This window comes from Oxyura jamaicensis, chromosome 9, assembly GCF_011077185.1.
Source record: "Oxyura jamaicensis isolate SHBP4307 breed ruddy duck chromosome 9, BPBGC_Ojam_1.0, whole genome shotgun sequence".
NCBI lineage: Eukaryota > Metazoa > Chordata > Aves > Anseriformes > Anatidae > Oxyura > Oxyura jamaicensis.
In genome coordinates this window covers 13809609-13834347 of record NC_048901.1, presented here as the reverse complement: position 1 = coordinate 13834347, position 24739 = coordinate 13809609, and the positions used below count along the sequence as shown (strand labels likewise).

Here is a 24739-nt window from a genome sequence, read left to right as displayed (position 1 = left end):
AAATTATATTATGATAACATATTTATCACAATAATATAATAGATAATAATTATATTTTATCATTAACATAATAAACTTAGTCTAATTTGCAATTGTAAAATTTGAACAAACATGCAAGACATTCTAATTTCTGGAGGGAAAAAAGACTTCTATTATGTGTGCACACATAGGTAGTATTTTATAACACACTGACCGAGCGTACCCACAAGCTAATGTGGGAAACACTGGTGACAAGTTGTGCCAGGCAGCATCTCATCACAGTGCTCCCTAGGTTGAAAGAGATGAAACTTAAGGAAAGGGGCAGATTTGCTACTACATACCCCACAGTCATTGGCTCCGTCACCACACATGCCCACATAGTAACTGTTGGAGGAATAAGAGGGAAAACACTGATGAAAGGAGGGAAAATGGAGGAGAGGGAAGGTCTTTGTAGGTGCTAGAGTCTGGCTCAGTGTTTTTTATCTGAGCCTTGCTTCCTGCAGGCTTCCATGCTGTGATGAAGCAGGGGCTGAGGCCACAGAAAGGCCTGCATGGGGCAGGGGACTGGGACAGCACCGGTAGGGCCAGTTACTTCCCTCATCTGGATTCAAAAAGAAAGCCAACAGAACCGTACTTGAGTTTCTGAAGCTCTTCCACAAGGCTGGATTTCTGGCCAGGAGACATTCTAGCAAAGACAGTCGCATTCACCAATATCTGCAGGACAGAGCAATGGGCTGTCTCAGGCAGGCATTTGTGCCCTGCCACCCCGCTGAGGATAGATCAGGGCTCCCCAATGGGTGCCTGACACAGTCCTCTAATGCAGTCTTCCTGCACCAACCGTGGTTTTGTTACACTTAGGATAAGGTTTCTCCTAATGTCATGTTCAGTGGGCTCTAGTTTCTGCCTTGCCCCTCCATGGGAGACCAGCGGTCACCACAAGCTCTGCAGCAGCCTTGGCGCAGCCAGGTCTCATATCTGCTCCCCTGGTGCAGCACAGATGGCTGGTGACAGTGGCAATAACACTGCTCAGCTGGGGGTTTTTCCAACCTGTCCAGAGAAGTTCCTCTCCCAGCACCAGCTATTTAAAAGGAGGGTGACAGACACTAAAGATTTCTGCTGCTAGGTGTGGGTATTTCATGCTCCTGTTGCCACTGCTGAACAGAAAACGTTGCCAGCTCTGGCAGAGATATATGAGAATGGGGTTGATGTTTTTAATTAAACTGAAATGCAGGAGGTGACTGCAGAGTAACTCCACTGTGCAGCTGCTCATGGCACCTCAGCCACCCTGGTCAGCCGAGGGCTCAGCAAATGCAGAAAGCCAGCTGTTGGGGCTGACCTTGAGGCACACCAGGATGCTGCTGAGTGATAATGCTACAGGTACTGACAGAAAAATACCTTTCTCCAGCCAGAACACTACTTTCCTTTACACATAACAGGGAGTACAAGCAAGTGCTTTGTTTCCTCTGAACTTACTTTTGGCAGCAAGCTGTAGAAGTGCTTTACAAGAACCTGGTAGGATTTCCCATTCATGGCAAAATGGTAGTCGCAGCTTTCTCCATCCAAGTTGATCTTTTCCTGGGCATTAGCACATACCTCCGAGAAATAAGACAGCATTTAATCTCAGACTGAGGTGACCATGAAGCCTTGGACCCCAGGACTGACCCATCTCTGGAGCTGCCCCTGTCCTGGTGACAACAGGCCCTGAGGTGTCACTCAGCCCATGGCAAGGGCAGCGTCCCTGCCCTTGGGCAGCAATCCCCCTCCTGCTTTGTATCCAGCTCCGCTGATGGCCCCCTGCCACACCACACTGTTGCCCACCAGACAAACAGGGACACAGCATCCTTTCTGCAGTCCTTTCCTGTAACTTCAGGCCTGGCAGCGCTTGATTTTCTAGCTGTGTTCCCACAGCTAGAAAATAGCTGTTGCCCATACCTGTTAGCCACAGACGGCTAGTTTAAACACTGAAGTTTGGTCCAGCAAATTGTCTCACAGACAAGTATTTTTAAATGCATTAATTAGGCACATTTCAGGCATGAAAGAAGCAGCAACTGCATCTGCAGAGCATTACCACTTATTCATGTAGTTATTCTGCACATTATCCTGAGCAAAGAGTCTCTATATTAACTATTTCTCCCTAGCAGGTGAATGGTCTATATCACGTCCCATATACCCTGAGGTAAGAACCAGTCCTTTGTACTTCCTCCCTTCCTCAAAGCTGCTTCAAAACGCTCAGCAAGGAACCCATACCCCAAAAGCCAGCTATTAGACATCAAAGCTTTGTTAATTCATCCTGGCATCCAACAGCAGCCCCCCCAGCTGCACATACAGGGGCAGCAGCTGTGCTTGCTTTGCTGTCTTCTGCCAGCTGCCAGGCAATGGAAGCTGGAGCAGAGCCCTCTGGTTCACTTGCTTCGATGATGATGACTTTGCTGGCCTTGGGAATCATTTCCGCGCTCCTGGCCACCATGACTGCTGTCTGGAGGTTGTCTCCTGCCAACGATAACAGAGAAGCTGGCCATTTGTGTCCTCTGTCATGCCCTAGGTGGGGCCTGTGGAGCTGCCGTGTGATGAGGATGCTGGAGGAGCAAGTCATTCCTGCACTGCTCCTGTTCGCTGTGGCTGGAGCTGGGGGATTCACCTGTGACCATGACACTCCTGATGCGGGCGGCAGCCAGCTCCCACAGCACAGACTTCGTCTCCTGCTTCAGGCGATTCTCCATCACCAGGAGACCCAGGAACGCCAGCCCGGACTCCGCCTCCTCTCTTGGGGCAAGGACAGAAACACAGGTGCTGCTGTGCTCAGCTGGAAACAGGCTTGGCTATGCAGTGAAATGCAACTGGCACAAGTTCAGTGCTCTACAAGCACCAGCATTTCTGCAGCTTCAGCCAAGCTACGGGTCCCCTGCCTTGCGGTCCCCTGGAAGGAGCAGCCCAGCCAAGGTGCAGGCAGGGAGGGAACAGAGGTCTGCAGGACCAGGCTGACTGAAACCTGCAGGCTACAGCATTCAGTATGGCTTTCTATCACTGTCCCAATCCATGGCCATACAGAAGCACAATTACTAGCTTTCATTGCCCTTTGATAACAGCTTCGGAAATTCAGCTCAGTGAGCTTTGCAAGAGCAGTAGTTAATTGCAAGGCAATTAACAGCATAATCAGCATCTGCTGAGAGGAAGGTGTGATGCAGCTCAGCTTCCCCATACGCTTCCATAAGCAGGAGAGGAAGGGGAGGGCTGGGTCAGGTCCTAACAAGCTGGTAGGGAAACAAGCCCGCAGAGATGCTAGCAGCTCCTCAGCACATCTTACCTCTCCAGGTCACTCATGTCTACATCCTTTCCTAGGCTTAGTACTTTATGGGCCAGCGCGATAACTCTGAAGCCTTGGCTTGTGTACGTCTTAAGCTCCTTTAAGAAATCAGCTGGGACTGTTTACAGGAGAGAAGTGTCATGGTTAGAATATTCCATCCTTACTGACTGCTCCTCTGGGGTTAAGCCTGCCCTTTAACACACTGTAGAGCCTTACAGTGCTCAGCTTTGTCATAGGAGTCAGTTAAGGCTGTGTAAGTGACAGTTCAAATAAGTGATCTGTGCATCCATTTTCTACTTCTTAAATGCATGTTAAGGTGCAGGTAGGTATGCCTGTTACCGGGCAGAGAAAAAAGGACTGATTCCATCATTCTGATCTGAGCTTTACAGCATACACGCTGAGTACAGCTCAGGGAGTTGTTTTTATGTTCATCCCTTAGTGGGAAATTTCTCCAAAATTCTGAATTTTAAATTCTGATGGTTCCAGAAAAAAATAAAAATTAAAAAAATCTCTAAAAGCAGAGTTCCTTTTAACTTTGCAGTATTTTGTAATCACTATGTACTGCAATCACAGCTTTACAGTGTGGTACCTAATTATTTATTAAGCTGTAATCAATACAAGAACAATCAAGACAGGAGGAGAGGAGCTATTTAGAAACCTGAGAAAGTGGAACAATGTTTTTAAAGATATCTTTCCTGCTGATGCTAAATTGTTTGGAGGTTTGTGTTATTGGAACTTACATGGCTTTAAACTAAGTTTTTCCATTGTCCCTCAAAACCATTTTCACCTGTTTTCAGGTCATTGCCATCTCAAATAACAAACAACAGAGATGCAGACCACTGGTTGGCACCCTTCCGAAGTATTCAGTGAATATGACCCAAGTTTTAAGTTTGCAGGCAAATTGGAGAACAAGCCTATAATATTGCTCTCACACACACAAAAGAAAAGCCTATGTTTACTTGCAGAGGGAGGACGGAAGTCCTGGCTTGAGTGTTAATAGCAATTATCCTTAATAATGGTAATTTGCATGTCCACAGCAAGTTTCCCATTGCTGAGATTTAAAGCCTTTGTAAGCTGGGTCAATAACTCGATGCTGAATTTACAGGTCAATAAATTAACAGAAAATTTAAGGACTCATGCAGCACAACAGAGTGGCTGTGACACATGCAATTACTGCCATCCTACACCTTCTCTGGGTATTTTGACATACCAACGCTATTTACGAGCTGTATCTTCAGCTGATGCCTGTCAGCTGGGTGATGTATAGCAGCTGAACCGCAGGCTGTGCATCTCACTAGCTGCTGGGCTGTGTGCATCCTAGCTCACAAACAAGCTTATTTGTATAGTTAACTAATGATATTTAACTTCTGTACTGACCCCAGACTTGTTTCTGGGTTGAATTGTACATATGTAGAAGCAGAGTGAGTGCTGCAAACCTTGCTAACACAAGGTCTGGCTTGGATTAAGTCCAAACAAAGACTGTAAAGGTGCCCTTCCCCACATCTATACCAGTTTCTTGTCTGCATAAGCTGGACACTATTTCTGGTGCTCCTTTCATGTACAAGTCATACTGTTCCTCTCCAATCTTCTGTGAAACAACAGACATCCTCTGCAATCCAGAGGAAAATGGGAATTGATGTAGGATTGCTATTCCTTCCACAGGAGCCTGGAAGAGGTCAGGAAAAGGAGATGTTACTTAGGGGGTTGGTTCATAGATTACACAAAGCAAATCCATCCTGAGCTTCAGCTCATTTGAGCCTTTCTGGCTTAGGTGATTTATTATTGATAGGAGACAATTTTAGTATTTTCTGGCTGTAGGATCAGATCACTGATAACAAGTTTAGGAACCACAGTTTCAAAAACAGTGGCTTCCTAGCATACTTCACAGGAACCTCAGCGTTTTTCTTAATATTCAACTTGTTTTCTGGGCTTTGTCCCAGGTTTTCTCTTCGCAACCACATACTGATGCAATATTCCTGGTGTTACGGACAGAGAAACCGAAAATTGATGTTACAGTGACATTACCAAGGGAACAGAGCAATGCTAGAAATAAGATTGTTTTCCATGTTGCCACAGCACTATCTTTGTGGTACTGCTAACAGAAATCACCCCTCTTCTGCTGGGTAGAAGCTGTCTGGGTTAATGTACAGGCTGGAAACGTAACAAATTTCAGCCATCAAAACATGGAGCTCCTGCCTGGATTTTCGAGAGATGGGGTGAAGCAAACAACACCATGCTTTGGGGTGAGGCTGGTGAATCTGTCAGTGGGCTTGCACAACCATTAGCAGCAGACTTGTCTATGCTCCTAGCTGCAGTGCCCCGACCCTACAGTGCCTCTTCCTGCAGATAGTCCTGCTTTAGACATTTTTCTAGATTGCAAGCTTTCTTTACAATGGTCTCCACTTAGACTGGTCATAAAGCTTCATTATGTCAGCAGTTTACTGGGTGAGGAAGCAGAGGTCTGTATCTGTTATTAGTGCAAATAGCAGAGCTGGAAATAAGAGGGTTTTAGGCACAAGAGCCCTTCTGGAAGTGAAGCTCAGGGGCAGCTCCCCCATTTTAATCAGAATCTGCTTTTCTGGTCCTCAGCTTCCAGGCACTCTGTTCACAGGAAAGATACACCACCAGTAGCCCGGTTAAACAGTGCATGTACTAGAAGCTTCACAAGCTGGATGTTGAAAGCACAGAATATTCATTCCCAGAAAGCCAGACTCACACTGCTGGCCTTTGGCCCCGGTCTAATGATGCAGGTGTGAAGAGCACCAGCCCCATCCTGAGACATGTTGTCTATCTCCTGTACAGGAAAAAAAAAAAAAAAAAGTTATTTCTGATGTTCCTTTTTTTTTGTATTTTTTGGCTTCACACCTGTCTGTTAAAAATAGGGATGGCAGCACATGACAGCATGTTTCCCCTTTGCTGTTGGCACCCAGCTGCCACAGTGTTTTGTTGTAATCTATGAGGTCTTTCTATCCATCATCACTGACAACATCCCTGCAGTCCTGTCCTTAGCAGAAGCCTACAGGGCACTGCATCTTTAGACTTGATGAGAGCAAAAAACCTGTGTCAAATTTTGTTTTCTCTAAATTCAAGTCCTGCAGAAATTTAATGTCATAGCAACAAAAGGAAAGGAGAACTAATCCCTATCTAGCTGGTTTTATCTTCCAGTCTCCTGCTTTAAAAGATTCTCACTGATGTTCTGTGCAGAAACAGAGTGGCAGTTTTAGGTGTAGGATGCTTTAGCCCTCCATCTCTGCTACTTTGTGTACTGCCAAGGTTCATTCCCCCTCATTGCCCCCTTCTGCTGTCGTGCGGCTCTGCTGCTGCTTGTCCTTCCACCAGCCCAATGCCCTCCCGCAGTGCTTCTGCGAGAGCTGCATCTCTTATTTATTGATTAAAGTCTCTTGAGGAAAACCTTGAAGGAGAAGAGATGATGGGGCAGTTAACTGCAGTGACCCCAGAGTCCTTGCAGGCTGGGATGGGGAGAAGCAGCACCTTTCCTTCAGTGCCTCTCCTCCCCCCACCGCCCCCAGCCCAACCCTCCCCATCACTGCAGGTGTGCCCCAAGGCTCAGCCTCTCACCCCCTCCCCAGCTGTCTCTGTCTTGCTGTTCATTAAGCCTTAGGCTCCAGCCCTGGCTTCTCCGTAGGGATGTCCCTTTGTTAATCAGAGAAAACAGCCCTCAGCACAAGGGCACAAAAACCTGCCCGCATGCTTCCTCTGCTGGCCTGTGCTCTGCATGTAGCCAGCAGCGCAGTCTGAGCCCCTGCTTCCAGCAGCAAGGCTCCCCCTCTGCTTCATTACAGTCCAACATTTCCAGACCAAATTAAAAGAGCAAGCACAGGGTTCCCTAAGGAAAATGATTGCTGGACTATGAAAAAAATAAATAAATAAATAAAAGTTGCAATGCTGCAGATCTGCCATGAGGTTAGTAGGGATAACAGCAAATTCCAGCTGTTATGACCAGGAGTTAAAGGGGTTCCCCTACAGACATGCCTTTGAGCTTGGCCTTGACCTGGGGGCTGTGCTTTGGAGGTTGCAGAGGACACAAGTCACGTTACCCAGTGCGTGCCCTCAAACATTTTCAGGTCCAGTGGATCTCCTTGAATCTTCTTATCCAAAACTACCAGGGAATGGCAGCTCGCCATGGCTCCACACACAGGTCCCCAGGGCAGAGGAATGCTGGATGGAAACTTGTGAATTTTCTGAAACCTGGTTAAAAGCAGAAGGTTAGTGGGACTGATAAAAAAGAAGGATGCAGAGAAGCCCCCAGCCTGCACATACAGGTGCAGCTTTGCTGCATTTAGTGGTGCTGAGCCCCAAAACAGCAAGCAATGTACTGTCCTACCCTTCCTTCTGATAACAGCTCAGGGGCACTAAGGAGGCCAAAATGTCCCCAGTAATTAATTGTCATGAGTTCAGCTTGATGCAAAGTAACTGAGAAGGGAAAACAGAGGGGCTGGTACAGGCCTGCTTAGCAATTGCTGTTTGGTATTAGAGCAGAGGAGACACTATCAGAAAGAAAACAACTTGCAGCAGAGATCTCCAAGGCATTTAGCAATATGGCTTTGGAGAGCCTCCACTTCCACTGGTAGATCTTCCATCTGCAAACCCACAAACACCAGCTGCTTGTCCCTCACCTTGGTTTTAAAAAATGGGTAAGCCAGGCTTCTATTAAGTTACTTGAGGCACACTATTAAAGATCCATGTCCTGATTTATTTCTGTGGAAAGCCTTGAGATTTATTTCCTCCCTGGCCCTGCAGTACAGGCTGAGCACGTGTGCTGCTGGGCTGGGTGAAGGCTCTGTTATTTCACCATGAAAGTTATTTCTCAGAGTCTTCTCACAGACACATTTTTTCCTTCTAAGAAACTGGCTGGCTGACAAGCTGCGTCTGCCAGTCCAGAACACAGCCCATTACCATTTAGGCTGGCATGTTAAGGAGAAATTTAAATAAATTTTATTTACCTTTGATCACCACTAGCATCCCCTGTTTCTAAAACAGGCACAGAGAAATGCATCTGGAAGCAAGCAGCATGACAGCTCGCAGCTCTATTAAAAGGAACAATGAATCCCAGGACCTGTCATTCCTCTGGGCCATCAGAGTCTGTTCTGTTTACAGCAAATTATACCTTGTTCTCAGGCTGGTCATAATTGGCTTATTAATTAATTAATACTTGAGAGACACCATGAAAATGCTAAACAACATAAAACCAACAAACATTTGTATCTTATTAAACATACAATGGGATATTTTGCAAGTGGAATGAAATTCCTTTACTGTCATTGCCTCACGGTATTCAGATTAGCTGACAGCTAGTCTTATAATGTGTTTAAGAATGTGAATATTTAAGAAAGAGTAATTATGTAAATACACTAACAAGATCAACACAGCCAGCGATAGCTCCTCCTTGCATTCTGGCAAGCCACCAGCACTGGTTCCCAGCTGGGCATAGATTTGACATGTCAGCAAAGGCAGACTTATGTTCTGACACCTCACAGAGTTCCTTATTACAAGGATTTATTCTGATATACGGGTCCAATTTTGCTCTGCTGCCCACATGAGCAGACACTACCTGCAAGGCTACCTTGGTGGAAATTCCTCTGGCATTTTCCTGCCTCCTGGGGGGCTCCCAGCCCATCCAACATCCCCTGCTCAGCATGGCCTCCCTGGGGCACTGGATGGGCACCAAGAAGGGACCATGCTATCTGCCTGCGGTTTGGTCCTGCTGGAGGAGTATTTTATCAGTTGACACTTATTAATCTCTTCTCATTAATTTGCATCAGATAGCAATTTTCTCTCTGTCCTTTGAGGAAGTATTGGGAATGTGATTTTTCTCCCACAATGAATTAATCCTATCATTCATTATAGCATGATTATCTCTGTGGTGTTGAGGTAACTTATATATTAACAGCAACTAATGAAATCCAGGAGTAGATATGGGTGTGTGATTTGTCCTGCAAAAGATTAATATTTTGAGTTGGCATAACATGCAGGCTGCACTGCAGAGCTGAAATCTGTTATTGTATTTTAATAATATGAATTAAATAGTATAACTCTGGATATAGTCAAGTTTAATATTTGCATACTGGATATCTCTTGAGGCTTTCAGTGCTCCTTGGGCTTGGATTTGAGATGGAGCATGCCAGAGCTTTGAGGGAGTCTGTAATGACACCTAAGCTTTGCAGGTCTGATCTGTGGTCTCATGGATTTTTGCAGTGTTTACAGAAGGTAGGCGAGATTTGACAGGCACTGAAGATGGCAACACTTCATTTCAACAGAAGGAGCATTATCCTAACCCTTAAAGGATGAAAGGTTTATTGAACAGATTAAGAATATTTATTGAACTATGCTGCGGATGACATAATTGAAAAGCTCTGTGCATATTCTCCACATCCCCATGGGGTAATTAAAAGCATTCACGCTACTGCTGGCTTCTTGACCAAGCGTTTGCCTTGAATTAGCAGCCGCACTCACCACTATACCAGCCACTGTACTTGCAAAGAAGAAGCTGAGCAGAGGGCAGGGATCTTCATCCCGTCTCCCCCAAGCTACTCACCTCTTGCTGCATGTTCTTTTCTGTCTCCCCCTATCCCATGCAACCACCTCCCTGCCAGCCTGACTGCTAGGCAATACCTCCACACTGGAGATGGGTTCCCACTAAAGGAAATCCTTCCTTACCTGCTTCCCTCAGAAGGCAGGACACCCCACAGGTCCAGTCCATCTTCTGTCAGTGTGCCTGTCTAAAATGAGATAAACGGTCATTACCCTTTTCCTGCCCACCCCATCCCCTGACACATCCCCAGAGCTCCTTCCTGGGCAGTGTAAGGAAAGCCTCATGCCCCCAGTGTCACCCTGCCCCACAAGCACCTGCAGAGGATGTTTTCATGGGGGCAGGTGAAGGGAGATTGAGGGGAAATAAGAAAATAAAAATAAGAAATAAAATAACCACCGTGCATCCCCCAGCATCTTTGAGTGCCCCAAGAAGTGCCTTACTTTGTCAAAGCAAACAAGATTGATCTGCCCACAGATATTAATCCTCTGTGGAGTGATGCAGAAAATCTTCTTTTTCTTCAGTCTCCTTTGGGCATAAACAGTGCCTGTGGTCAAGGCAGCGGGGATCGCGGGAGGCACAGCCACGGTGAGGAGGAGGAGGGCCATAGCCACTACTTCTGCCACCGGCTTCTGCAAGCAGCCAGAGCAACAGGCGGTGGGAGGGGGGCAACAGCCCCCTGGGGTCCCTCCTGCCACAGAGCAATGCACCCCAAGCTCTGACCATGGATTTATTCTGCTTCTTTCTGTCCCCTCCCCCCCCCCCCCCCCCCCCCCCCCCCCCACACTTCTGGAATCAGCAGACTTGACTGCAGAAGCAGAAGATACTCCAGCGGCCTCGGAGCTGGCGTGCAGCCTGGGGGCATCGCCCATACTTACTTGGTGATACATGAACACGCACACAGTGTAGATCAGTCCCAGCACTCCGATGGCAGAAAGGCCTACAATGAACTTGAAGGCATCTCTGTAGAGCTGGAAGTTCATGGGCTTGGGGTAGAGGATGGATCTCACCAAGTCACCTTTAGCAGTGTTGAACCCTGCATGAAGACACGAGCCTTATATCGCATCGGAGACAAAGCGGTGGCATGGCGAGCTGGTTCTGTCAGAAACAGATGGCACTGCACAGGCCTCAGCCATCAGGTGGCAGCGAGGACCGCTCGGGTGTGGCAGAGCCACGCTGTGTCGGAGCTACAAGGAGACACCAGCTCTCCTATCAGCCTCATGGGAAGCCATTTTCCACAATCTGGTCAAAAACCAAAGGACATACCAGTTTGCAGCACCACGGCTCTCACTGGCCCTCTGCCATTCGGCTTCGTCTGTATGACTTCAGTCCCACAGAAGAGGACATGCCTCCGGTAGTCCTCCATGCTGTGGGTTTTCCAGGGCATCGGACTCTCCGTGAGAGGCAAGGGGGTTTTAGTAACCGGAATACTTTCACCTGAGAACAGCAGTGTACAGCTTCACTTAAAGGGGATTTAAAAGTCTTATCAGATTGTGCATATTAAAAAATAACAGCGCCCTTTAGGTGCTTAAGCTTACCTGACTAATGAGCTTGCTTAAGTACTTACAGATGTGGATTTGTGGTGACAGCCATTACAGTTTTCATGTCAGAGTCCATCTGATGGCTTCTCTGAGCATTGTCTGTCAATGGGCTTGGGACAAAGTTCACCCCTCGCCCAAGTTCAGGCCTTGCAGTGGCTCAGTGTTTGCTATAATGCTGACTCATGTGTTCATACGTGGTCTGCTTGAACCAAACCACTGCAAGATTAGAATCTAAAAATCCAGAAAATATATATTCATTGTATTTGAATATTTTCACTTTCTGCTCCTGACAGTATTTTAATTCTACTTTTCTGTGTGTGTGGATAATAAATAAATATTACACAATGGCAGTGTTCAAAAGCCCAAGACAACTGTGAATTATTCAAGCCACAGTTTTCCCACCTCCTGCTGCAAACTATTCTAATAAATAGTAAACAATTTGCTGTCAGAACAGAGAGACACATCTCCCTGACAGAGAACCTGCACAGGGTGTTAACATATCAAACTCCAAGGCTGCACCTGTGAGCATCCCTTCATTCACAACGCAGCTCCCATCAATCAGGACAGCATCACATGGGAGAGCGAGCTTTTTTCCATCTAAAAGAAACACATCTCCTGGGACTAAGTAACGAGACTCCAGCTCTTTGCAGCCTGTAGAATAATATGAAAATGAACTTCATTTGTGCTCAAGTTCTGAGCTATAAAAAACAAGTTTCAAAGTACACATAACATCACAAAACTTCTACACTGCATGATTTAAGACCAGTGCCTTTTAGAAATAAAACTGGCTGAAAAGCAACAGCACAAAGGTAAGCCTTTGTCTGAACGTCTTCCTCCAAGTGAGTGTCTGCAGTTTTACTGGCTTAGTGTCCACAAAATCCTGACCTCAAAAACCTATCTAAGGCCCTTACATCTCCCATCAACCCTAGGAATTGCATATCTGAGCACCTTTGGGAGGCAAAAATACTATAACCCCTATTTTATGGGCAAGGAACTGAGACACAGGGAAGGAAGCATGTACCTCGGTGGGAGCCATATATCCAGACTCCTCGAGACTTGCTCAGAAGCTACTTGACAAGCTTGTGAAAGTAGCCTATAGCAGGGCAGGGAAGCAGATCTCTGAAGGCCAGAGTTGTTATCTGGTTGCTTGTTTGGGAAATTAAGTTTTCCAAGCTGTTCCCAACTCTCAACACAAATTACTAGGCTTGCCTGTATCATTACAGATGCTGCAGATGCCGGTGATAACAACAGAGATGCATCATTACCCCATCGCTTAGGCTGTGCCTGCAGTTCTTGCTGCCCTGCCCGGCTCACCTCCCTCTGCCCTATTCTCCCTGCAGCTCGCCCTTCACGTTTCGGTCATGGAAACCAAAAGGAGCTGTGCAAGTCCAGATACATTTCAACACATCAGTTAATTACACAGGCCTGTGAGGAAAATGAGACTCAGATGACTCACCTTCGCTCTTCATGCAGACTGTAACCTGGACTTTGTTATGCTCCTCAACAAGGTCATGCAGCTTAGTAGACTGCTGTTGATGGGAAAGCGATAGCAGTGTTGAAACACCAACGCTCAAGCTGAGCAGCATGTTACAATTCACTGATCATGTTAATATCATAGAAACTGAGCTCTGCTGAGTTATCCAGGGGAGTTTTCACATCTCTCTTTAGAAGTCAGGATGCTGATTCATAGTTAACCTAGAACGAGCTGCTGTGGGAACTTGGACCAAATTTTCAATTTGCTTTGACTCATGCTGCTGTACCTCCCTTGGCTTTCATGGGGCTATCCCTGCTTCATAATAGAGCAAGTCTCCTCAGCTGCAACACTGCTACCTGCAGCCCCTTAGTAAAGGGCTTCTTTTTGCTCAACAGTCTTATCCTTGCTAGGAGGCTTCCAACAAAACAACCCAGTTGTAAAGACTGCCATTACAACACTGCTGTTGTGAGAAGAAAAATTCTAATTTGACTGGGTGTCTGTGCTTTGCGTGTTTTTGCAATCTAATGCAGACAATTATGTACCCTGAGATGATGATGAAGTCAGCTGTCATTGCAAGACCATTAGAGAGAATGCACTATCTTGATTTAGAAGCAGCAATTGAAGAAAAAAAAAAAAAAAAAAAAAAAAAAAAACACTAATCCCCAAGTGTGGATTTCTTCATTAGCATTGTTCTTGTGAGGGTGTGAAACCAGTTTGAAGAATATCTGGAGGCCCCAAACATTGTAATTCTTCCTGCCAAAGTTATCAGTTACACAATAAAACTGGCCTTGCCAAGAAAAGCTGAACAGACTGTATCTGTTTTTGGTGCTCTGCAATACCAGGGCACGACATCACCACTTTAGGGATAAAGGTACTCTTAAAGGGATGCAAGTGCTTGTTCAACACAGGAGTGCTATTCATCCTACATGACACATACAGATTTTAGCCTGAGATATAGAAATGGTATTCATGGCCAACACACCTGTGCTGGCAAGAGCCCCAGCTATTCACAAAGCGCTCGCTGAGACCGGCATGAGGCTGGAACAAGGCAGCAATACAAGCATGCCCTTGGCAGTGAGGGTGCGTGGTGCATGGAGTGCCGTGTCAGCAGAGCATTGCAGTGAGCACACACTGCCCAAAGGCCCTCAAGCCCAGGGACCCATGCAGGAGCATGCTGTGCCCCCCTAGCCCATGGAAAAGAGGGGTCAGCTCAGCCCACAGCCAACTGCCCCAAAGACAAATCATTACCTCCCCTGGGCAGCATTTTGCAGAGCAGCCTGCTGTATGCCTGGCTCAAGAAGCCATTCCCAGGGCTGAATCTGGCCCCCAACCAGTCATTTAGTGCAGGAAAACAGGTTTGAGCAGTGCCTTTGGAGGCAACGTGAGCTGTGCCTGTCTTTGAAGCACCACACAAGTGCTCGGGCTGGCCTTGAGCAGGACTGCCAGCCCCTCACACCCCATGGCTGCCTTCCCATCACCACCTGCACCACATCACTCCATCCGTGGGAACCATGCTCCTCAGCACTGTCCACTAACCCCTGCATTCTTCCTGCAGATTAACAAAACATTCACCAGGACTCAGTTCCTTTTTGCTTTTAAATCTTGACAATGCTGAGGAAAGCAGTAAGTAAAATCCAGAACAATCTAAAATGTTGCCTGCCAGACTTCTGCTCCTATCACTTTATTTTCTACATTTTCATTTGTATATTTTCTCTCTTCTTCCTTACCTCACCTTCTTACCATGTGATTTTTGCCTTCCTTGTTTATTCAAAGTGAGCTCAGAGACTAAGGAAGTGGTTTCCAAGTTCCCTGAGAGTGTTCTGCACTTCCAGCAGGAAGCTGCAGGCACTTCACTTGCCTGAATGCGGAGACTCAATGGCCTGCAGCCACTGTGTAAGGCTCACCTTGATCTATGTTCCTCTGCCACAGAGGCTGAAGATTCCAGCCATCACAGATGAGGTCAAAAGGTGAATGAGCTGAGACTACTAGAAAATGCTCCTAAGGAGCAATATCTGTGACAGAAGTGTTGAACAGATTTGAGAATTAAAAAAAAAAAAAAAAAAAAAAAAAAAAAAGTCATGCTTCTTTTTGCTGTTAAGACCCACTATTCAGCAGACCTTAAGGGAAGTCAAGTCTCCTAAAATTACAGTAGGAACCAGACTCATGGGTACTGTCCACCTTCATAAAGTTCTAAGTTCTAAGTTCTATGGCTGCATGGCACTCACCTGTCGGAGGTCATACACGGTTAGGCCAACAGAAATGATCGACAGGACTATGATAGCCACCGAATATTCAATGTAGCCTTGGCTCAGCCACAGTGTGAGGGTGAAGGCTTGGAATACATAGAAGGGGTTTAAAATCTGCAAACAGAAATGTAACAGCTGTCAGGGGATGGACATAACAGCAGAGATGGGTTGCAGGAAGAAGGGAGAACATTTCATTATTACGTCTAGGAGTCTTCAACACTAACTTGAAGGATTGTTTTGCCATCACAGGACAATGTTTTCATGGTTGTTTTCATGGTTGTTTTAGAGCATTAATAGCCCCCATCTCTGAGTTTACCAGCTTACATGTAACTCATGGTATTTGTAATTAAAAGCTGTTGCTAACCAGTTACTGTGCAGTAGCAACTAGGATGACAACTTAAAGTCAGATTAAGGGACTTTTAGTCAGTTGGATTCTCACTGTAGCCATCTAACAAAGGTGATTGGTGATTTTAAGTAATCTCTACACAGATGGGAGAGAAAAAGGGAAGAAGACTGAACTGCAGTAATTGCCTTTAATACACTGTGATGTAAGAATGTCAGTGCGGATGCATTTATTTACAAGAAGAAAAATCTCAGAAAAAAATAAGGGTCTGTGGGGCCATCAGTCTCAGACTACAGCTAAATTGGAGGCTCGAATTTCTCTCACTTTCATACTTTTGGCTACTCTGCGTTGTGACAGTTCTACAATACTAGTCACTCACTTTAATGCATTATGCTAAAACAGGCAACAAGCCCCACTGAAATTCAACTCAGAATATAATTGTGGTTATTGTGGTATCTAACTAACAACAACAGAGTTAGATTAAATTTTCCAGAGAATTGCCCACTACTCGGTGTGTCTGAAGGAGTGACAGACTTTTCTGTAGAACTGATATAACTAAAATAGCCACCGAAAGAGCTGTCTGCATAAGGATTAGAATTGAATTATTCATCTGACAAATTTGGTCCCTCAATGAAAATTTAATGCACTCTTCAACATTCACTAGGACAAAGAGACAGACACTAAATCAGGATGCCAGTCTTCAACCACTGACTCTGTATCTGGACAGAAATACTACCAGCTTACGAGGACCACTCTGCCTTCAGGCACCACCATCAATATTTCAATCACGAAGCTTCAGACTTGGATGGAAGTGCAAAGTTCAGATTAAATAAACTTTTTTAGAGTGCTACACTGGAGTTCTCTTCAAGACCATCTCCAGAGGGCACTGAAAAGATGGTGAAATCCAACCAATTTCAGGGGCCCTGGAGCTTTTCATGTATTTTGTGGGGTTTCAAAAAACTCCTCTTAAAGTTCAGAAATGTGCTGACACATCCTAGCTTGGAGCCCCATCACTCATAGCTCTTTTCTATTTCAGAAATACTGATGTGGTATCCATAGTCCGTTAATGTGAACACTGATGGCATTATGTTATATTGTATGCAAAGCCTCTGCTTACAGGTTGGAAAAAATATGTCCACCATTTCTATTTACAAACTCAGCCAGTAATCATCCATGTGTCTCTCCTCTTATCCACAAGATGTGTTAGTTTTCTCCTCTGTGGAGGAAAGATATTCCTGCAGTATGTCCTTATTGACACAGGAAACGTGTGCCTTGCCTCAATGCCACAGGAGAAAAGGAAGTTGCTAGGTGAATAAAGCACTTTCAAGAATTTTGCAAGTGTTTTAAGCACACTCCTGATTTACACTGCTGTCAAGGCCACAAGCCCAGCAGCAGAATTTCTGATGTTTTATACTGCGTTTGGACTATTAAAACATAAAGGAGGTTCGCCAACTTTCCTGTCTCATGCCTATGAAGCATCAACTGCTCCATCCCAGAGTGCCCAGGCAAAGTCTCAAAAACACTTCATACCTGTCCTACCCAACTCCAGTCAGACTTACTGACCTCTTTAAAAAGTAGCTTCCAAATGGGGCGAATTTCAACTTCAGTGGCATTAGGCCCACACACCAGCTGCCTATATGAAGGGAGAGAAGAGTTCCCCACGTTATAACTTAGTCACACAGGTAAGGCTTCATGCAGAAAGCTGTGTGCCCAAATAACATTAACAATTATCTAAACAGGTAACTCCTGGGGACACAGTTGGCTGAGCAGGACAAATAAATCTGTCAAGAAGCTATTGTATCTGAGAGGATTTTACCCAGAGGCAGAAGTTTGCTATTTCCTTGTTGAAAAGATTGTCAGTTTGCTGCTAAGCCCCATGATGAGCTCTCTGGAGGGCTTTTAAGGAGATGCTGGCAAGGTAAGCCAGTCAAGGCTTGCTGTGCCCTGAACCCAAGCTGGAACTGGTGGTGTTTTCCCCAGACTTACTTTGGCATCACTCAGAACACAAAAAGCTCAATAAGGTGTGGGGGATAATGATTTTGCACCTTCCTGAATGCCACCCATGCAGTTTGCACTGCCTTACTACTATGGTGAGTAGTGAGAACCTCACATGAAATACAGAGAATTAATAGGTCATACGGTCATAATTAGCTCAGGTATCAACTCATATGTAGACTGTACCTGATCTTCTGGTCTTCCCTTGTCAGGCCAGCTCCAAACTTGTGGTGTATGCTGTGACACGTGTTGCTGTCTTCTAATGATCTGGGTGAACAGAAGAGAGTTCTCACAGGGGACTCCCTCACTACAAAGGATTTTATAACAGGTTGCTGACACTCACCCAACTTTCTTGAACTGTTTTACAGAAAAGTCCCAAATGTAACGGATTTTCTGCACCTGTATACATCTCACCTGCAAGATCAAACAGCAGAAATTCCTTTTGACTTTCAGGGAAAACCAGCTCACTATGTTACTGAAACAGTCCCCCTTGTCTTAGGAGAAAGCTTCAGCTTATGAAAACAGGATTTGCAGGAAGATGATGACAGAGCATTTTGGGGAGCCTCCAGGTGCCTTGACTCCTTAGTTTACCCATCATCTTCCTGCCATGTTTCTTCTTACCTTTAATTGGGGCTTCTTTACAGCTCTGTTTATAACAGAGTCTTTATCAGCTACGAGAGGACATTCTGAATTACTGCCATCAGGCAGTACCAATGCAGACAAATCAATCCAGGTCACCTTCTTCCGGGTGTATCTCTGAAACTCATCCTAGAGAAATAGAGCCCAGTTTACTGACAACCCCAAATGTTGCCTGAGATAATGTTTCCTGACTCTGAGAAGTATATATGAGATTCCCAGAGAACAGCAGCGCTGTGGCATCATTGCAATCATAGCAAATGTAAGCCCATAGCAACAGGGATACTGGGTACCGGTGCTTTAGCACTGATCAGTAAAGCACTTTGAAGTCAATCACACAGTCATCTCCATTTGCTGTGATTCATGCTTTGGAGGAATTTCAGAGAACATGAAACCGAGCCAGATGTGCTTCAATAGCTACTGGGTGGATATTCAGTCTATGGACCAGACTAGAACTAGCTGGAAGTAAAAGCTTTCTGAAATATTTTTAGTGTGGACATTGAATCCTCAGCACCAGCTGTAGATCTGCAGATTTCCTACAACGCTGTGTTACTTGTGTTACATCCACAGCCAAAACCAACTCAGCTTTACTGTTACAGATGCACTTGTCAGACTAAATTGTCCTTTAATCACTTTAGTCTCATCTAACTAGTTACAATAAGCAATAGATTTCTCTTTTAGTGGTTTGAGTGCATTTATATTAGGGATATCATTGAAATATTGACCATTAAGTGTTTTAAGTATTTGCTCTGATAGAATTGTGTAAGGTTTTACTTTACAGTGATGGAGTCCCAGAACACAACTAATGCCTAAAATCTAGCTCTCCAAAACCCACCTCCTCAACATTCTCTGATAACTTCAAAGCAGAAAGGTTACTACCAGATGCAATTTTTGAAGATGATCCCTCCTGCAAAGGCAGTTGGCTCTACCTCTTGTACATAGAGGACGGGAAGAGGCAGAGCTGCACTGAAGCTTGACTCATCCCTACCCCTACACTTCCAAACGTGGAGAGTGTTATTAGCCTGCTGCATCATGCAGGCACAGGAAGACAAGCTGCCCCATTTGGGAAAACAGTCGGTTCTGCAAACAGCAGTAAGGTACGAGGGTTAACCTACGGTGGTTCTGAGCAGAACTACGTCCGCCTCTTCCAAGCTGCAGGGGATGCAGTTTGCCCACACGTCCCATTCCGGCTTCCAGTAAAACAGCAGCAGCAGAGCCCCACAGGACAAGATGTATCCAGCAATGCACAAGGCCTTGTGGCAGCCTTGGGTTTTGTAGCCAAAAATCTCCTATACAGCAAAGAGAAAGCACTCTTTGTTAACAAGCTTGACCTTGGCATTTGTTCATCAGAAACCCTGAGCTTATTGAAAACAAACACCGGTGACTGAGGCCCTCATAGAAGCCTGAGGTCATTTTAGGAAATTAGAGTTTGCTGATTGACGCAGCATAGTTAGGCATGCAGAGCTGCTGGAAGGAGCAGGATGCCAGGCTGCTGTTGACAGAGGAGTGGTCTTGTGTCAGCTCTCCCAGGATTTCTGAGAAATTAACTCCATTCTGGAGTTTTTACCATCAAGACTACAGCTGACCTGTCACAGTAACATGTGTTTCTGCAGTGCCAGCACCTGCCTGCAACCCAGGCGAATGTCTCCATGTGAGCTCAGTGCCAAAGCCCACCTCGCAGAGGAGGAACAGAACAGACTCTGCCTGGGGGAGAGAAAATGCCAAGCCCCTGGCAAGTCCTCTCAGGTGCCAGGTACAGTACCTACTGGCATGTTACCCTCCATAATTTATACTGTACCTTGAAAACGAGTACGTAAGGGCCCTTTGGCTTTGTATGACCCATTCACTCACCAGCAGCCATCTGTCCCTTTCTGCCTGCTGCCAGGCACCAGAGGAGGAACCCAGGCAGCCCCCGCAACAGGGCTCCCTCTCTGACTCCCATACTAGTGTAAATTGTGTAAACACTTACTTGGGAAAAGAGCTTTTGTTTGATTAAAGCTGAAGTAAAAACCTAACAAATGATTATTTCATTTTTGTATTGGAGCCTCCGCTGGAAATAAAGCCATTGCCTCAGAGAGGCGTCTCCCTTTCTGCTGCAGCAGTCCCCTTCATTTCCCCACGCAGAGTGCTTCCTGGCCATCTCTTGGCTCCCTTCCCTGCCCCAAAAAGCCCTGCAGCATCCCCCAGGGCTGCTGGCAAGGGCAGGGATGTGGGGAAGCTGCCGCAGCATCACCCTCACTGCTCTGGGGTGCTGCTGGACAGGCCCCTGCAAGAAGCTGAACTGTCACCAAGGTGAGACACCCGAGCCAGAGCTCACATAGCTAAGCCCACACTGTGTGGCCACCAGAGCGTGAGGCACCTGCCCTCATGGAGGCATTTGGTGACTCTGCAGAGGTAGGGAGTAGGTAGGGAGTAAAAGCAAAGGCAGAGGTAGGGAGTAAAAGCAAAGTTCCTTTATATCTACGTGTGGCTACACTGCAGGGTCTGGGTGTTATCCAGAGGAGCTTGCCAATTAAACTACACAATGTGACATGGGAGCACAGCCTGCTATTGACATCTGCATTTGAGAAGAGGCAAGGAAATGCTATTTTAAAATGTAAAAAAGTATAAAAATGAGGAAGACCCACATCTGAATTACACACCAGAGAAATGACAGAAGGAAGGCTGGCACTTTACAGGATTTACAGGATAGAATACGCAACAAGGCAGAGCTCCTTGTACCTTGGGCTTGTACCAACAATTACACCGGTTCAGGTTCAGGTATAATTTTAAAGTGATTAAAAAGCAGTGGAGTAAGCACCTATTCAGTTTTAAGTGAGCTATTAACTTGATTTATCTGAGCTCTGATCATAATCAACATAAACTAAGCTGAAATCAATGCAGTTCAACTGAAATAAAGATAATCATGCAGCCCTTGCACCAGCTAGCAAAATCCATTACAAAATGGCACTGCAGCTTTTAAAGGTGCAGCATGTGAAATATTATTTCTTTGAAGGGCACGAAAGTTTAAGCCAATAACCACAGATATTTTCAGGGTTGGAGGACAAACTAGTGCCCATAGCTAGGGAAACTCATGGTGATCTTCATTTACCTGCCTTTAAATAGCAGCATTTTTATAAATAAGTACCAAAGGCATGCCTGGAAATCAGGAAGCCCGGTGCAGCATCTGGGACCACAACTCACCCACAAGGCACTGGAGAGGGTCAAGACCTCGGCCAAAGCCTGGGAAGAACCATGATGTTAGGGCTAGGTGGGTGCAAGGCTGGGAGCTGCCCATCCAGCTGAGCAACTCCACAATGGGGCTGAGCCCAGGCACAAGACCAAGCAGAGGAACAGAGCAGTCAGTGCTGATACAGCCACAACACAGCCAAACAGCTGGACCATCCTGCATCAGCTGGGTACAAGGGAACTCCTGCTAACACACAGCCCATGCCCGGAGACTGCATGCTCAGTGCTCACAAGGTTGTGCCAAGAGCCAGAGCTGGGGGAACCCCTCTTCACTGCAGGACTGCCCTGCTGAGCTAGCACCTGCCTGCACAAGGAACAGTCCCCAAGAAGTGCGGCACCTGGAAGCAAACAAGACAGGAAGAGGACATGTTACAAAAAGCAACGCCCAGCCCAAGCCAGGCAGCCTTGCACAAGGTGTGCTGCATCATCAGCCTCCAGGGCAGAGCCAGGGCCCTTCCCTACAAGCAGGACTACATCCACAGGCTGGATGGGGTAAGGGAGGCATCTCCTGGATATGGGTGCAGCTCAGCTGGGAGCACTGGTTCCCAGGTAAAGGGCTGCTTGTGGCAACAGCCTCCCGCTAGCCACCCTTGCTGGCCATCCATCCCCATCAGGGAGCTGGTACTGCCACTGCTTCCTAGGCTCATAGAACCATGCACGCTTGGAGGGCCACCTCCCCACACCAGCTAGTGACACCCTGAATGACACTGCCTGTAGCTATGCATGACACACAGGACGACTTGCTGAGGATCACCTCTCTCCCAGGGCACATTTTTGATTTTGTGCTGAATCCAGCCCACTTCAGCCAGCCTGAGTTCCCTAGTCTAAAACAAGCTCCCATGAGCTGTACACACAGCAGGCAAAGCCCAGGAGGGATTTACCAGAGGCAGCCAGCAGGGCTGAAGCCCCACCACTATTAGTAGCCCTGTGAGCAAACCTGGTGCAGAGACACAGGTGTGCTCTGCAGGGCAGCATCTCCCCCACCTGTGCATGCCCTGAGTGCCTGCATCACCATGGTGCAGGCATTTTCTCAGTCCCCAAGGCTGGGCAGTGACACTGAGCAGATGCTGGGAAGCCTCTGCTTGTGGCTATCTGCTTGCAGAGGATAGAAGATCCCATCGTGGCAAAAGCTCACTTCTGTGCTTCCAGTGCACATAGCACATATGTATCTCTAGCACATACAGGGCTATATTTTACACCTGTGCAGAGGCATCTACTTCTGTGCCCACCTCATGCACAGAGAACACTTGTATTCCAGCTGTTCCCTGCACAGACGGAGGAAAAGGCCTTACTACCATGCTCATCTGACTCTGTAATCAGTCCACGTTAGCACAGAGAGGAAGAGTTTCCAACTCCTTGCATTTGCAAAGCAGTCCCTTAGTGCAGCCCTTCCAGACTGCTGCACATAATCAATGATCAATAGTCAATAATCAGTTACAATCAAAAATATGACATAGATTCAATTAATATTAATTAAAAGCCCATAAAGACAAAGATTTGCTTTGTAAATGCTGCCATAAAAGACATATACGGATTCCTCTCATGAGAATTGCAGTAGACTTCAGTCATCTGCCCAATTTTTCTAGGCCTGCTAAGCAGTGGAGACCCTACAAGGCAGAAGAAGAGATTTAATTGCTGCTCCAGAGAAGGACTGAGGATAAAGCTCATTTGTAAGCACCTTCCCTGTGACTTGCTTTCTGGTGACACGATGATATGGGAAGGGTACCTATCAGCAGAGAGCATCACAGTTAGGGTGGAAAAGACAACAGAATAAAGAGGGGGGAAAGGGACACTGCTCTGTGGCCAGATGATTTCTGACAGGCAAAGAGGTCCTTTCCATGTTCCATGCCTCTGGACTGAAGTACTGTGTTCCTCAGTCCTTACTTGGCCAAAACCAAAGTCAGCAAGGACTGATCCAGGGTTTTGCCTTCATCAAAGCTATGCTGAAGAGACAGTGCCCAAATGGTGGGTGAAATTGAAGAAGCAGAGGCATATCCAAAAGAAGCATGTGGGAAAAGAGGTACACAAAGAAACCTAACCCCACCGCAGTCCCCCCCTCCTTACCAGCTCATTTTCTTCATCCTTGTTGAGGAGCGTACAATGATCCTTCCAAAACTTCTCCTCCATCTGACTGTCTTGTTTCCAGCCTTGGATGTCCTTGCTGGTGGGGTCATGCAATGTCAAGCACAGCTATGGGCTTGAGCTCAGAGCAGTGTTACAGCCAGCTCTCACCGCTGTCCTTTCCGCTGCCTTTTGCAAGTCTCATTGTGCATACGTTTCCTATTATGCTCCCAGGAGAGAGAGGAAAATCCACCCTCACGTGTAAATGCCTTAAATGCCTGGCTTGTGTAACACATGCATTTCTCTGCTTCCTGGCATCGCTGTGCTCACTGGGGTGGGACAGGCTGGAGCGGAGCGCAGAGGGAGGATGCCTGCAGGCTGGTGCCAGGGAGAAATCAAGACATGGGGCAAAGAGAAGGGTGGGAGGGTGCCTCAGCCCCGCAGTGAGCTGGCCCCGGAGCAGCCAGGCCAGCGCTGGGCACTCCCTGCATGATGCCTGTGGTGAGATGCTCCTTACCTCAGGTATGGCACTGGCCAACACAAGAGCTGGCACTGCATGCTTGCATAACCAGTTTATGTAAAGGAACCTGTGATCAATTGTGTGACAGCCTGAAAAATGTTAGCATAAACAATGTCCTCCTCCAGGGCATCAAAAGACTATCAGATTTACAGATCACCAGCTACCCAAAACATGCCCAGCTTCATTCTCAGGCCTTTGTATAAAAGATGTATCTCATGACATCCTATTAAGCATGCGGAAGCCACGGAGTCTCGATCCCACCAAGAGAGTGCCCAACACCAGCACAGGGTAGCTCTCACTGGCTGGTCCAGCAGTGCTGCCCCATGTCTAACATCATTACAGAGAACAGGAGAGGTCAGCAACTTTCCTGACTCTGTCTCATCAGCAGGTAAGATTGTTAACAGTATTGTGCCTGGTGGCTTTTCCCCTTTCCTTTTGCTTATGCTTAAATTGCTCCCATTCCGCTCACGCTTAATTATACTGGAACTCGTTGTATGCAGTTAAAATAAAATCCATCAGACTTAGTCTGTGGTCTGTTGCCATTTTATCTTCCGATACCAAAGAACCCCTTTGTCCTGTTACAGTGTCAGCAAGAGGCGTCTCCTCTGGGGATAAGGTCACAGTGCCTGGGTCTGGACTTGGCTTCAGCACAGTGGAGGTGCATACTGGGGCACTGCAGGGGTAGATCCAGTTTGACTCCCCCCCTGCCCCCCATAGCTCTGGGCATCCCCTCAATCTCACATTTTGCTTCAAATTCTGCCTGAGATACAGGGAAAGCAAAGGGGCTGGATGGATCCTCTGCAGAAGCCCAGCTGGGCAGCACAGCTCCACTGCACACCTTCCAGTCTCCTGTGCCCCCGCT

At 46.5% G+C, this 24739-nt stretch overlaps 1 protein-coding gene across 5 annotated transcripts in view; it reads right to left on the bottom strand.

Annotated features, from left to right (window-relative positions):
* Window positions 1-23808, bottom strand: part of ATP13A5 (ATPase 13A5) — a 30952-nt gene extending 7144 nt beyond the window's left edge. The window contains exons 1-22 of one of the 5 annotated variants that reach the window (XM_035335188.1): window positions 23361-23807; window positions 19184-19357; window positions 18054-18200; window positions 17776-17846; window positions 17619-17699; window positions 17001-17070; window positions 15074-15208; window positions 12831-12903; window positions 11894-12025; window positions 11100-11270; window positions 10712-10869; window positions 10277-10465; window positions 9962-10023; window positions 7342-7492; window positions 6000-6077; window positions 4793-4949; window positions 3284-3401; window positions 2618-2742; window positions 2306-2469; window positions 1453-1572; window positions 614-693; window positions 321-363 (exon numbers count right to left, since the gene is read on the bottom strand). In XM_035335188.1, the coding sequence (XP_035191079.1) occupies window positions 321-363; window positions 614-693; window positions 1453-1572; window positions 2306-2469; window positions 2618-2742; window positions 3284-3401; window positions 4793-4949; window positions 6000-6077; window positions 7342-7492; window positions 9962-10023; window positions 10277-10465; window positions 10712-10869; window positions 11100-11270; window positions 11894-12025; window positions 12831-12903; window positions 15074-15208; window positions 17001-17070; window positions 17619-17699; window positions 17776-17846; window positions 18054-18200; window positions 19184-19357; window positions 23361-23423 (2562 nt within the window). In that variant the 5' untranslated portion in view covers window positions 23424-23807. Of the gene's footprint in view, window positions 1-320; window positions 364-613; window positions 694-1452; window positions 1573-2305; window positions 2470-2617; window positions 2743-3283; window positions 3402-4792; window positions 4950-5999; window positions 6078-7341; window positions 7493-9961; window positions 10024-10276; window positions 10466-10711; window positions 10870-11099; window positions 11271-11893; window positions 12026-12830; window positions 12904-15073; window positions 15209-17000; window positions 17071-17618; window positions 17700-17775; window positions 17847-18053; window positions 18201-19183; window positions 19358-23360 lie in introns of all 5 variants that reach the window. The other 4 variants (XM_035335184.1, XM_035335189.1, XM_035335187.1 and 1 more) reach the window with 4 other exon arrangements.
* Window positions 23809-24739: the final 931 nt, after the last annotated feature.